Source organism: Carcharhinus amblyrhynchos, chromosome 3 (assembly GCF_965287045.1).
Source record: "Carcharhinus amblyrhynchos chromosome 3, sCarAmb.v2.hapA, whole genome shotgun sequence".
NCBI lineage: Eukaryota > Metazoa > Chordata > Chondrichthyes > Carcharhiniformes > Carcharhinidae > Carcharhinus > Carcharhinus amblyrhynchos.
The window spans coordinates 98247909-98263550 of NC_137326.1; the positions used below are offsets into that span (position 1 = coordinate 98247909).

At 38.9% G+C, this 15642-nt stretch overlaps 1 protein-coding gene across 1 annotated transcript in view; it reads left to right on the forward strand.

The window, feature by feature from the left end:
* Positions 1-15642, forward strand: part of gigyf2 (GRB10 interacting GYF protein 2) — a 148975-nt gene that overhangs the window by 24879 nt on the left and 108454 nt on the right. The window contains exons 4-7 of the mRNA XM_080185567.1: positions 132-261; positions 3955-4050; positions 5191-5299; positions 14515-14623. Coding sequence (XP_080041693.1) covers positions 132-261; positions 3955-4050; positions 5191-5299; positions 14515-14623 — 444 coding nt within the window. The remainder of the gene's footprint in view (positions 1-131; positions 262-3954; positions 4051-5190; positions 5300-14514; positions 14624-15642) is intronic.

Sequence of the window (15642 nt, forward strand, 5' to 3'; positions counted from 1 at the left end):
CAGTGACAAAATATTTACTTCTCTGGTGTCATGCAATTTCAGTCAAAGACTATACATTATTGTGAGTTAAAATTTTAATATTGCATTGTGACCAAATCAGGGATGTTAAAGAATGTTCTCTTTTCTTGCAGGCTCCGTGCATTGTCAAGTGGTGGGAGTATTACCTCACCTCCTCTCTCGCCAGCATTGCCAAAGTATAAGTTAGCGGATTACCGTTATGGAAGAGAAGAAATGCTAGCACTTTATGTAAAGGATCTCAAGGTATATCTTGGCAAGATCTAGGAGATTGCATGGTGGCTGTTAGGATTGAAATAATTGAACAGATCCTTCTGATAGAATTGATTGGAAACATTCCCAATTATTTTTGTGACTTGAGAATTTTGGTGACTCTGCATTTAATGGCAGCCCAGAAATGAGAATATGATCAGGGAGCAGACGTAGGCCATTTAGTCCCTCAAATCTGCTCTGCTGATGGCTGATCTGATCGTATCTCAAATCTGCATCCTGCCTACTTCTGATAACCTATCGCTGCCTTGCAAACCAAAAATCTATCCACCCCTACCTTCTGCTTCCACTGCCTTTTCAGGAAGAGTTTGAAAGATTCTCGAACCTCTGAGAGAAATAAATGTCACCTCATCTCCATTTTAAATGAGCGACCTCATTTTTAAACGGTGACACAGGTTCTAGATTCTTCCACAAGAGGAAAATCCTCTCCACATCCACCCTGTCAAGACCCCTCAGGATTTTATTTGTTTTAATTAAGTTGACTCTTATTCCCTTAAACTCCAGCAAGACTAGCCTAACCTGTCCAACCTTCCCTTATAAGGCATCCCCACCCGCCCCAACTATTAGTCTTTAAACAGTTTCCAATGCTTATACATCCATCCTGAAATAAGCTGTCCAGCATTGTACACAATACTCCAGATGCGATTTCACTAGTGCTCACTATAATTGAAGCATAACCTGCCTACTTTTGTACTCTGTTTCCCTCAGGATAAATGATAACATTCTGTTAGCTTTCCTAATTATTTGCTATAACTGCATATTAACCTTGTGTGATTCATGCACAAAAACATCCAGGTCTCTCTGCATCAGAGTTTTGAAATCACTCATCATTTAGAAAATATGCTTCCCTTTTATTCTCGTGTCAAAATTGACCATTTCACACTTTCTCAGTTGTACTCCGTTTGCCAGATTTTTGCTCACTGTTAATCTGTGGTTTTTTGTAGTTTCCTTATGTCCTCTTTACAACTTATTTTTCTACTTTACTCTGTGTTAGCAGCAAATTTGGCAACCACCCCATCCAACTCATTTATATGAATTGTAGTCAGTTGAGGTACCAACACAGATACCTGTGGCACACCATTTGTTTAACCAGCTAAGCTTCTGTTCATGCCAATATGTCACCACTATACCATGGACTATTTTTCCGCAGTGACCTTTGATGTGGTACTTTATCAAATGCCCTTTGGAAATTTAAGTATAGTGCATTCGTCGGTTCCTTTTTATCCACAGCATATGATACTTCCTCAAAGAACTTAGTAAGTTAGCTGAGTGTAATTTTCCTCTCATAAAACCTTGTTGACTTTGCCTGATAACTTTGAGCTGAATCAGGTTCCCTGCTATTGCTTGTTTAATATTAGCTTCCAACATTTTCCCTACTGCAGATATTAAGCTAACTAACCTGCAGGTTCCTCCTTTCCATTTCCCTCCTAGGGGAATCTAGGGAGTTTTGGAAAATTGCGACCATTGTATCTACTGTGTCACCAGCCACTTTTTTAAGGTGCTGGGATGAAGTCCATCTGGCCCAGGGATTTGTCAGCGCTCAGCTCAAAACAGTTTACTTAGTACTATTTTCCTGTGTTAGTCCCTCCCTTCCACTTCCTGATTTATAGCTGTTGGGATGCTATGTGTATCCTTCATAGTGAAGGCTGATGCAAAATACCTGTTCCAATCATCTATGTTAGAGACTAGATCAGAAACCCCAAAGTATGTTATGAAGTTAGACTAGACACCGACTATTATTAGATTTTGGCATTAGTGTGAGGCTAAGGTGTTTCACTCCTTCAGTGATACAGAGCTTTTAGTTTTATCTTCCTTTTATAAGCTGTAGTCTCATCTGTTGACTTACTGTTAGACTTGTACTCAATTCCTTCCTGTCATGGTCTGTTCATCATTTCCCATAATAATGTCTTTCTCTTTTGCCTTGTCTCTGCTGTTTGATTTTTCACATCTTCCCAAGTTTGATCCCTTGCCCCCACTACTTGGCTAAAAACTCTCTCTACTTCAGGGCACGCAACTCAGCCATTTGGACTCATGCTCTTCGCTGTAGAGAATAATGTCAATCCCTCTGACTATACTGTCTCCTACTGCCATTACGTTTTGAGCAACTCCTCCCATTCAAACGAGTGGCTTCCTGTACCACATTGCCGTGGCCAGTTAGTTCATCCACTTTGTGGCCTCTACTTGCATCCAGATAAGCTTTAAAAAAAACCTCAAGCTCATTGGGTAATTGCAAAGATTGAAGCTTTTGCATTCCTGTCCTCTGTGTCCTCTTAACTGCCTCACTTGTTGTCCCTGACTACTGACCAAATCAGAAGACCCTAACCTAAAGGGTGTGACTGCCTCCCCTCCTTGATGTGCCACATTGTCTGCAACTCTGTCTCTAGCTCAATAACTCTGAGCAAAAGTTCCTGCAGATGCAAAATACTTGTTGCAGATGTGCTTGCCCTGGGTCACACCAGTATCCACATTCAGTATTCAAACTCCCACATTCTGTAAACACAACACATCACCAACTCTGCTTTCTGCAATGTATGTTAATTAGTAATTGCTAATTAATTTATAATTAAGCATACACCTCCCAATGAGTTTAGGCATTGCCAGTTAGCTTTACAATACTTATAAAAAATGCAGTACTTAGAATTCTGATAAAGCTTACAGTTCTAATAATACCTGTTACTAATTTACCTGCTCCTTCTGCTGCACCAACATAGCAATCAAATACTGGAGGCTGAAAAAGAATAGAAGAAAAATAGCAACTCTCATGTGCCCTTCACTGAACTCCCCAGACAGCGCACTTCTTGCAATAAACTTTACCTTTTCTCTAATGTGCTGAATTCCCACTTTTAACCAGATTCCCAAATGTACTCTAGTCAGTCTCATTCAGACCAAAGTGTCCCCTCACTGACCACGCTCCACGTTACTGAGGAGAAATTACAATACTGTGGAATATCTGATCATATGTTCTTCAGGAGGAGTATTTTGCTTCCCTTTTGGCCCCTTGAAAAGGATGAGAATTAAGTAATTGCTTTGAATATAAATAATAAAGAGGGTGCTAGTGTTTTTGCTTAAAACTGCAAGAAAGAAAATTGAAGAATTCTTGACCTCTTTGATACAAGTTGGCTAACAATATTAGACCAGATTTGTGCTGTAGGTTCATATATTTGGAAAAGGTAAGATCCCAAAGTCTAAATCAGGGCCAAAGCCTAAATTCTCTCTTCCTCCTCTCATCCCCCACACCCCCCAGATTCCATTTTTGCAGTAAATTTACATGTGTTCCAGGATCCACTTATCTGGTGAGTCATTTAAGAATTTTGATTAGATATGGAATAATGAACTTGTTCACTGGTTGCATTCTTCCCATGCTGCTAGTTGATTGGTAAAAACAATTACAAAGATGTTTAGTTTTTTTAAAAAAGTTTTATGAATGTTTTATATACAAAAGACATGTAGAATAATACTAAATCACTGCTAAAATAGAGAAATTTGATTGCAAATGTTTTGTGTCTCTGCCAGTTAGCTTCACTTTTTAAAATCTATGCGTTGATACACAATAAGTAGATGTATTCGCTCAAATCTTTTGTTTTGTCTGCAATCCTTTGTATGTGACAGAAATTTCGGAGTACTGTTACTATTCCACTCTGACTACTTGAATTCTATTCTGTAATTTAGATTCCAGTCGATCTAACTGATAAGGAGTTTCTTCCCATTTTACAAGAGGAACCCCTGCCACCTTTAGCACTCGTACCTTTTACAGAAGAAGAGCAGGTGAGTGACTATAATGGTGTAATAAATAGATATTCTTGTTTTGAAGGGAAGGGACTGTTGTTGCTTATATATTCTCTCATTCAACTTGGGAGTCTTTCAAACACTTTATACTGTTCATAGAACTTGTAAGGACATTTAATTTACCAGATCCATTATTATTCCACATTTATCTGGGTTATGTTAATCACACAAATATTAAGTAACCCGTTGGATCTGTTTATATAAGTGAACAGAATAGAGGAAAGAAATGATGAGCACAAAGCTGCATATAGCAATATTGCATATTGAAATCTGGCAGACCTACTTATAGCAAAGAAGTAAATCTTTTCTAGGATATGTCTTCACTATTCTTTTATGGTTATTTCAACTCAAATAGAATCATAGAATCTTACAGTGCAGAAGGAGTCCATTTGGCCATTCAAGTCTTCACTGACCACAATCCCACCTAGGTCCTATCCCCATAACCCCATGCACCCTAGCTAGTCCCCTTGACACTAAGGGACAATTTAGCATGCCCAATCCATCTAACTTGCACATCTTTGGACAGTGGGGGAGCACCCAGAGGAAACTGTGCAGACACTGCTAGAATGTACAGTGATTCAAGCCAGGAATCGAACCTGGGTCTGTGGCGCTGTGAGGCAGCAGTGCTAACCAATGTGCCAGTGTAACCAAGTAACTTGGCAGAAATCAGAATCTATAAATTTATTTCCTATCTAACCATAATCACTGTTTGAATGTTATATTTAACATCTATTTGTAACCTTGTCAAAATAAAATTTGTGCACATTTTACAGTGAATTGTATCCCATTCCTCTGTAAAAGTGCTCAGAATTAGCATCCAGAATTAATCTATGTTTGTTAAATGCAATTTGAGAGAAAAAAAGATTTCTTGGGAGTTACCTCAGATTTATTTCGCCTGGATGAATTATAGCTTTAGGCTGGTGGTTGTATCACTTACCAGAATTAAAATCTGCTCTTTAGTAATGAATGAATGTGAATGACTGTGTTGCTACTCATAAGACTCGGAAAAAGTAATTAAACCTTGGCAGTTTTTTGGATGGTAGTTTCTATATGTAAATTATTTTTGAGATTGCTGTGTCATTAATTGGTTTACTTTTATTCTTTGTTTAAACCCATCAGAGAAATTTTTCAATGTCTGTGAATAGTACAGCAGTCCTAAGGTTAATGGGACGAGGTGGAGGAACGGTGGTTGGAGTGCCAAGAGGTCGAAGTTCCTCAAGAGGTCGAGGTAAGCTTATGTTTAAAGTTCTCCATGTTTAGGTGTGTCACTTGATGGACTTAACAATTTAAAGAGATCAGTGCCAGTGTGTAATAATAAAAGGAGAAAGTGCTGACAATCTTTAACCGGGCCATAGCATCTGTGGGAGGAGAAACAGGGTTAATATTTTGAGTTGGCTATGAATCATTAGAACTGTAAGATTCACATTCAGTTTGAAGCATTAACTCTCCACATTTGCTGTCATTGATTATTTCCAACACTTTAGATGCTGGAAATCTGAAATATAAAAACAGTATTTTGCTTTAATTTAATTGCTTTAGAGCGTAGTAATAATCTCAGTAAGAAAGGAAATGACCACGTGTATTTCCATTAAAAGTCTTTGGGAGTAATGTAAAACTTTTTTTGTTTTTCTACTTTGATACCCAGTATTGACATCAAGTACTCCCAGGTCAGGTACAGCATGGGCCAGATGCAAAGTAAAGGACCATGTTCAACATTTTTATGGGCCAGGACTATAAGAGGTAGACATATTTTATTTCCTGCTGAGTGGAATATGGTATTTATTCAAAATGTGAATAAGCAGCCAAATCTGGGCTACTTTGCTATGAATTTCTAATAGTGTAAACATTGACGTGAGAAAGCACATGGAATTCAATAGCAGCCTTCAAAAGAGAACTTATTAAAAATGTTGCAGGGAGATGGCGAGAAAGTGGTGAGGCCATACCTAGAATACTTCGTACAGTTTTGTCTCCTTATGTGAAAAACATATATTTATATTAGAAGCAGTTCAGAAATGGTTCACCTTGATTGAGATGAGCAAGAAACATTAAACAAACTGGGCCTATATGCATTGGAATTTAGAAGAATCATATTAAAACACAAGATCCTGAAGGGATTGGTAGGCTAGATTCTTGGAAACTGTTTCCATTCATGGGGAGGCAGAACTTGGAGCCACAATTTAAGAATAAGAGGTCTCTCTTTTAAAACTGGGGTGAGAATTTATTTTCTGAGGGTTTTAGCACATGTAATTTTCTTCCCCAGAATGCAGAGGAGACTCAGTCATTGCATTTATTCAATCCGAGGTTGAGACAGATTTTTGATAAAGGAAGTCAAGGAAGCCGGATTTGCCATACCGCCAAATTTCAGTAGAACACAAGTACCATGAACAGTTCATGCTACACCACTGTATCATTACCAATCTTAAATATTTGGTTTTCATATTTGGCCTTCACATTTACTGAAAGGATAGCCACCCTAATTGGACAAAGTGTTTTACACTGTAAGCAACTTTTCTTCCTTAAATTGGAAGCGTCAACTGGTCTTGTATACTTGTACAGCTGTATTTATAGTGTTGTACCTATTATTGAAAACTGAGGCTGAACCAGATTATTTGCAACTTTGTTGTTGTTTATGACCCTAAGATGAACTTCTGACCATAACCACGCCATTACTAAGACCACTTATTTCCACCTGTGGGATATTGCCCAACTGAGTCCTGGCGTGGATCATCTGCTGCTGAGGAGGTCATCCATACCTTTTTTGCCTTCAGACTTGACTGTTTCAATGCATTCCTGGCTGGCCTCCCAAATTCTATCCTTTAATATAAGCTCAAGCAAAATTCTGCCCATGGTGTAACTCTTACCAAGAGCCCCATCAGTTGTAAACTTGCTGACCTACATTGGCTTTTGGTTAAGCAACATTTTGATTTAAAAATAAATGTTCCCCACTATCTGTGTAACCACCTCCAGCCCATTACCTTTGAGATATCAGCTTTCTTCTAATTCTAATCCCTTGCACATCCTTGATTTTAATCAGTCGATGATTGGTGGCTGTGCCTTCAGCTGCCAAGGCCTTAAGCTCAGAATCATATAATCCCTGTCATGCAGAAGGAGGCTGTTCAGCCCATTGAGTCTGCACGGATTCTGTGACAGCGTGTCTAACCCAAGCCCTATCCCCATAACCCAGCACATTTACCATAGCTAATCCATGTAGCTTTTAATTCATTCATGGGACATGGGCATCACTGGCTGGCTGGCCAGCAATTATCACAACTTTGGATTGTGGGAGAAAACCAGAGTACCTGGAGGAAACTCTTCAGACATTGGGTTTGCAAACCCCACACAGTCGCTTAAGGCTGGAATTGAACCCAGGTCCCTGGCCCTGTAAGGCAGCAGTACAAACCACTGGGCCACAATGCCACCTCTCAGGACTGTTCTACACATCTTTCTTTTTAAAATGCTTATGTAAACTTGCTTTTTTGACCAGTTTTGGGTCTTCTGTCCTAATGTCATTCTGTGTAGCTCATTGTCAGTTTTTTATCATGCTCCTCTGAGGTTCTTTGGTCTGCTTTTATTACATTAAAGGATTGTATAAGTTATAGTGTTGATTCTCTTTAATCCATGTCAACAAAGGATATGTCTTATTTTGGTACGATAGTTCTTGCTGCCATTAATCTTATTCATTGTTAATTTAGTGCTGCTTCTGAATTTCTTTTTATTCATTCATGAGATATGGGTATTGTTGCCTAGGCCACATTTATTGCCCATCCCAAACAGTCCTTATTTAGAGGGCATTTCTAAGAGTCAACTACAACGCTGTGGTCATGGAGTCACATGTAGGCCAGACCAGATAAGGACAGTAATGAGCCAGATGGGTTTTTACAACAATCATCAATGATTTCATGGCCATCATCTTTAGACTTTGTAATCCCAGATTTGCCATTTGCTGTGGTGGGATTCAAAATACTATCCTCTTAGAAAACATGACTCACAAAATGAAACCTGGGCCCCAGAACATTGCCTAAGATCTTTAGAATACCAGCCCAGTGACAGTACCACTTGGTAGAAAGCTCTGGTTGCCATCAGATATTTTCAGTTTCACATTGCATGCTATCTGAATGTTTTAAAGGGGTTATGAGTGAAGTGCTGTTTAAAAAAAAAATTCAGTAGTTTCCAATATTTACCTCAGCAAAATACATTCTGGGTCCATAGGCTTCCCTCTCATTACTGCATTTAATTTTGCATCACCATTTAATGTCCCCAACTTCACTGCATGAGGAAACATCTCTATATCAAATTTATCAATTCAGACACAACCAGGGTACTCTAAGTTGAATGTATGCATATCTGCCACTCACCTTTTTTTTTCCATATACTCTAAAATAGCTCATCTCTGTCTTGTCTATAAAATTGTAAGAAGAAGAGGAAGCAGGGGAGTACGAGGATTGAGCGGCTTAGACTGATTTTTAATTAATATTGCTGAGCTTTGAGCAGGCAACTTTAGTTTTTATGATTGCTGCTAAGCTGACTTTATGGTCTGTTAAGTGTTGCATTTTATTTTCCACATTTTCTCTGATCAGTGCATGCTATTTTACTATTCTTACCCTTAGTGTTACAACTGAATCATCTTTTCAGCAGCATATTATTTTCATTAACAGTTTTGCACTGTCCCCTCATATCAGACTGCTTGTACTGCAAGGTTGGTTCCATAATCTTACTCATCCTTTTCTATCAAAACCAAAATGCAAGGTTAGGCCTGATTACTTGTGGTATCCTAAGGTACCTTGGTTGTAACTGAATTGGTAAATTTGATATAGAGATGTTCCCTCATGCAGCGAAGTTGGGAACATTAAGGGTGATAGAATTAAATGCAGTATTGAGAAGAAAGTCTATGGATAAATGAGTGACAACCAGTGAAGATGGTGATGTTCAGCAATCTTTGTCAAAGCCAAAACTAAAATGCAAGGTTAGGCCAGATTATTTGTGGTATCCTAGGGTACCTTGATTGTATCTGAATCGATAAACTTGATATAAAGATGTTTCTTCATGCAGTAGAAGCTCAGGACGTTAAGGGTGATGCAAGGTTAAATGCAGTAATGAGGAAAGCTTTGACAAAGGGTTATCTAGACTCGGGGTTTTGCCGTTAACTTCTAATATAAACAAGTGAAGAGGGGCAGCACAGTGGCATAGTGAGTAGCACTGCTGCCTCAGCGCCAGAGACGCACGTTCAATTCCAGCCTTGGTTCACTGTCTGTGTGGAGTTTGCATATTTTCCCCTTGTCTGTGTGGGTTTTCTCCAAGTGGTCCAGTTTCCTCCCACAGTCCAAAGATGTGTGGGTTAGGTTAATTGACTATGCTAAATTGACCCTAGTGTCAAGGGATTAGCAGGGTAAATATGTGGAGTTATGGGAATAGGGCCTGGGTGGGATTGTGGTCGGTGCAGACGAATAGCCTCCTGCACTGTAGTGATTCCATGTTTCTAAGAAGTTACTCAATTAAACACATACCTACACCAGCTGTTAATTTAATGTTATTACAATGAGACTGCTGTTTGAGGGTTATTCCTGCCTAGTTAATGCTCTGTAACTGCAAAGCTGTAAAACATCTTTTTATTGAGGTCTTCCAGCTCATTGAGGTTAATCCACATCCAATAAACTACTTTGAAAACTCTGCTCACCTACTGACAGCTGTGACAAATTGCATTGCAACAGCTGTGATGTCCTACAACATCCTAAAACAATCAGAACATTCTAAATCAAGCAACCCAAAGTGTCCTTCAAACAAAATCAATTTACCCAATTTCCCATGTCAATGCATATTTTAAAAAAATGATGTGCACTTTGGCAACAACTAATTTGTTATTCCTTGGGCCATTCCCTAGCTATCTGTCGAATTTCATTGAAATCTGTCCACCTCTACTTTTCAAATGATTTCATAATCACTGCAGTCTTATGACATTACAGCACTGATTCTCTAGCTTGCTTATGAGAGTTATATTCTCATAATTTGGCATCTTGTAAGTACAGTCAGTAAGCAGCAGAGTAGTCAATGCTCTGAGGACCTCTAGTGGTCTATATAACCTAGAAAATAAACAGAGGGGAAGAAAATGTTCTAGGAAGCATTTCTAGATAAAATGTCCCAGTGTATTTATTGTTTTTTTTAACATCGTGATTGCAGGTGCAAAAAGGATTTTTATGTTTCCGACTTGATTAATCTTTCTGTAGAATGTGGGCCTTGATGAAAGGCTCAACTGAAATTCTCTTTTATCTCCATTGGGTTCTTTTACCTGTTGTATCACTGGCCAAAACTAGAGTGTTGCTTTTTGTATGGAACCTTTTATGTGAATTGGTGAAATTGGCCCATAAGAATCATAGACTATGTCCTACTGCCTTCCATTTTTTAATAATATTGGTAGAAATAGTTTATGAAATGCTTTGTCTAGCTGGCAGACTGAGGATGCTCGGGTCAAGTTCAGACAATCTGTTAGGCTGACACTGACCCCTTGGACTTGGCCAAACTTTAATTTGAAAGCATCTACAAAATGAATACTAATCAATAAATATATTTTTACCAAAATACCCTTAAAAACTTAGTCTGATGGAGCTAGTCTCCAGTTCAATTGCTTTGTCTAATAAGCAAGATTTTATCCTTTCTGAACTGATAATGGTCATTGGCTCCTTCCTTTTGTCGTTATAGTTTACGACAACAGTATAAAGCTTTGACTTGAATAGTCTAGATAGTACAAAGGTGTGTGGGTTAGGTTGATTGGCCATGCTAAAATTGCCCCATGGTGTCCTGAGATGTGTAGGTTAAAGGGATTAGTAGGTAAATGTGTCGGGCTATGGGGGTAGGGCCTGGGTGGGATTGTGGTTGGTGCAGACTCAATGGGCCAAATGGCCTCTGTCTGCACTATAGGGTTTCTGTGATTTCTATGATGACCCTAACAGGTTTTATCTACTGCATGTAGGAATCAAATATGCATAAATAATACAGGCTAATCGCATGTACTGTCCATTCTGAACCTCTGCATTGCAAGTACACATGAAATTGATGGAATAGCAGTGAATTCTGCAAAACTTGTGGCAAGGAAGAGCTTGGGAGCATCCTTTCACTAAAAGATGGCAATGTGCATGCACCATTGTATTGTAAACTTTTTTCCCATGGACAATTTTTAAAAAGATGTAGCTTTGACTCCAGACTTGTTCTTGGGCTAAATATTTGGAGCTGTCCAGAGGTAACAAAGTCAAAGGAGGCTAAGAAGCTATTAAACTTCACTTTTAATTCTCCAGAACAATTTAAATGTATTCAAGCTGTTAATGGAGAATTGTTGTGATAGTGTACTTGTGGGTACATTTTGAACGCTTTGATTTTTCTGGTTGACTCTGCTTTACTTGAAATTAGATTATTTGAGAGTTAAGAATCTTTTTGTCTTTTTTATTCTATAGGTGAGACATATTATCAGGGTCTGGAACACTAATTTTAACTTTGCATAGCATCAACAGAAACAACTCAAATTTATCTGGAAAGAGAATCTCAAAGTACTTCATTTGTTGCTGGCTGTTGGGAATGTATGACAAGTCAGAAAGTGATACTTCAAGAAGTGAAGGGACCAAAATATCATTTCAGAAAAATCATTTGTAGGCATAAAGGGGTGTCTGGAGTAAGAGAGCATAAGGTTTTCTGGCTATAGGAGCTCAAGTGAGTTGAAAGACAAGAAGAATTTATGGATCACGATGAAGGTTTTAAACTAAGGAGTTGGGCTAGTTCAGTGAAGAATGATGGATAAATAAGACTGGACTGGTAATGAGTGACTCCATATTGGTTGAAGGGACAAGTCTAAGGTAGTTTTTTGTGTTTTAGTTATTGTGTGTTATCCCCTCTCTTGCTGCAGTGTTATTAGAGGATGGAACTCAAAAATACACAAGTAATGGTTTTACTCAGACTTTATATAGATGCACCAAAAACATTTGAACTTTTATATTCAATGTCTTGTGATAAAATTACATTCCATTGGCATTTAAATGGCCATGTCCACTTTAGAGACTGCTCTGAACATGCACCCCAGATCCTGCTTTTCCACAGCACACATTCTTGCCCCATTATTTTTCTAGGCAAAACATTTACGATGCTTCTTCATTGTAAACTGTAAACTTGGGCATCATTCCCGCTAGCCCTATATCCAGTAATTGATTTATGCAGTGGACATACGCATGCCAAAACCCCATGGGGTATCAGAAACTACTTGAAAATCTCCTTTATTTGACTGTGCTTTCTCTTGAGAACAGGTGATTAATAACAGTGGGAGTAATAGAAGTTCAAAATGGGTTTGGGAGCAAAAGCAGGTGAGAACAGTTTGAAAAATCAATAGTAACAGATACTGCTGAAAAAAGACATGTCCAAGCCTTTTGTCTTGCATTGATCAGGACACTTCTGAAACATACCAGTATAAGGAGAAAGCAACAATTTATACTGTGTGCGAGAAGAATGCTAATTGGTTGGCGAGTGGACTCTGACTGATCGAGGCTTTGTCATGGAAAATACATCTGTTGATGGTGCCTTGCAGAAAACTGCCAAACATTATTTAAAATTTAACCAGGCAGCGTGGGCACTGCCCTGGGGTATGAACTGTGAATGGCTGTCACTTATTTTGTTTAGCTGAAACAGATGCAATTGGTGTATGCATGTCTGCAAAAAACAGGGTCCTGTGTATTAATATATATACATTCTCATACACAAGACATGTCACGCTGTCAGCTCGACTGACAATCTTAATCTGGTTGTTAGCATAATTCTTCATGCATTGAGGATGGTTTAGCAAATGTTTAACCTTGGAATCATATGTAATGTTGGATGCTGTGTTTTGAGTTCGCCAAGCATGGGCAAGTTGGGTACTGTCTATCCCTTACTCATTGCCTGTTGCAAACAGTAGCTGGGATATGCTGTTTGATATGGTCTACGTACCCAGTATCAAATTCATATATCACATTAAAGTAAAATTTATTAGTCACAAATAAGGCTTACATTAACACTGCTATGAAGTTACTATGAAATTCCCCTAGTCACCAGAGTCCGGTGCCTGTTCAGGTCAATACACCTTACCACACTTCTTTCAGAATGTGGGAGGAAACCCACACAGACACGGGGAGAACTTGCAAACTCCACACAGTGACTCAAGCTGGGAATGTAACCTGGGTCCCTGGCGCTGTGAAGCAGCAGTGCTAAACACTGTGCTACCATGCTGCCCGTTACTCACTTGCATGAGGGAGTATGTCTTTTTGTCTCGTCTGCAGTGTCCTGTTAATGCTGAATGCCATCCTGCTGCATAGTAGCAACATGAAACAGCCAGCTTCACCTGTTTCTCAAATTGTTGAAATACTTTGCCCTTCCAGGATGATCTGAAGTAATCTGGGCAGTTTTCAGGGCCAAAACTTCATGATCCTTGCATTTTTCTGATATGTGGATATGTCTGCTACATTTTAGTCTGCAGCTGCATATAATAATTTCCTTGCTTGTCTTAATGGGCTTAAATTCACATTTGAAATGGAGCAGTCAAATAAACTCCCCTTGGGACCCCCGTCAGATTTCTCATGGCTTACCTTTTTCTATACATTATAAGAATTGTCTCATCATCAACTTCTAGGGTGCAAATCATTTATTCACGTGCCTACTTAATGTTGAAATAGGATGCTACAAAGGCATCCTGCAGCATAATGGCTACCCTGATCAAATTGTTTCTCGTTGTGTATCATGCAAATTCATGATTGGGCCTAAGGCCATTGGCTTTGGCCTTGAAAAGTGCCAGTCAATTTCTGATTACCCTGGAAGGGCAAAGTATCTAAAATTTGAGCAACAGGTGAAGCTAGCTTTTTAATGTTGCTACTATGCAGTAGCAACACGTGTGGCATTCAGCAATTAACAGGGTTCTGCAGTCAAGCCAAAAGGGTGTTCTGCCTATCTCACAAATGAATAATGTGGTATATGAATTTTGGTGGCAACTGATGCTGGGTATGTAGTACGCAAGTCCCAAAGACTGGCTGATTGTATCAAATAACATGTCCCAGCCTTTGCTCACAATAGACAAGGGGCAGACCATACCCAAGCAACCCATGCTTGAAGAACTCAAAACATAGTATCTGATAATATGTGATTCTGTAATTGAACATCATTTGCTAAACAATCCTCTTCTTTCTCTTTTTTCCCTCCATCTGAGCTGGATTCAATTCCTGGTTCCATGTTGAGAAATTTCTTGTTTTGTGTAGAATTATTCTTCGTAGATATATCTGCCCTTACTCAGTAATAATTCTACAAAGACCTTTATTTTGGGAATTGACATTGGAGGTTGAAATATAGCATATTTAAATCTATTGTGGGGGGGGGAAAACCAAAAGGAAACTTGGTATAAATGCTTACCTTTATACCTCAATTGTTTTTTACATTTTCCCTCAGGTCGAGGGCGAGGTGAAGGTGGTTTTTACCAAAGAAGTTTTGACGAAGGTGAAGGAGGTTTTGGTCGAGGAGTTCGAGAAATGCACAGATCACAAAGTTGGGAAGAAAGGTGAGTTGATGAGGAAAGCATTACTAGTAGTCTGGTTCTGATTCAATTAATTTTCTCAGATTAAGATTTTCGGCAATACCAGTGAACATAAAATAGTTGGCTATCTTCAGCTTTTCTCTGGACTTTGATGCAATCTGTTCCATTATTTTGATAGGTAGGACTGCCTTGTCTTAGTTCTACTTTTACATATCTGTCATTAACTAGAGCATCGCTAACAATGATTTATTTCCCACCCTATACTGTTACTTTGGGAGTCACCCAGAGATCTATTTTATCATTTCAAGACAAAGGGCTAGCCTCCACATGTATGTTGATTCCAAATTCCACTGCCTTAATACCTCTTTCAAAGTACATGTCTGATATTTGGTCTCCGAACTATAATTTCCCCCAGCCTAACAGCAGAAAGCTAAACCCCATCAACTTGCTTTTGCTGTATCCTGCCAATAACTATCTGATTCCACCAAACTAACTTCAGCGCCTTGTTCAACAGTGAGCTGAATTTTTGACCCAGTATTCTCTTAAGACCTTCTATTTCAATCTTTAGACCTTATAACTTTGCTTGCTTTGGCCCTAAGGTTGACCCATCTGCTGCTGAAATCTTCAGCTGTGTCTTTGCCACCTTAGGCTCAGTATTTTCAGTTCTCTCCTATCTAGCCTTCAATTTTCCATCCTATGTAAAGCTTCATGTTTTGTATAACTTTGCATGCATTCTATCCTGCACCGATTCTCGTTTACTCTTTGCTATTATCCTCACTGATCTAGGTTGGGCCCTGGTCCTCAATGCCTCAAATTTTAAAATTAGCATTCTATTGCTGCAGTCCATCTATGAACTTGAATCGCTCCATGCTAGCCCTACCAAAATCCTTGTTCAACTCTTAATTCCTCTGATATGGGCATTATGTGGGCCACCCCATAATTTTGTCACATCATCATGTCTATCTTATGCTCAGGAATGCTATCCCTAAAACCACACTTTCTCCTCTTTTGTTTCAAAGCATCCTTAACACTAAGGATAAGGG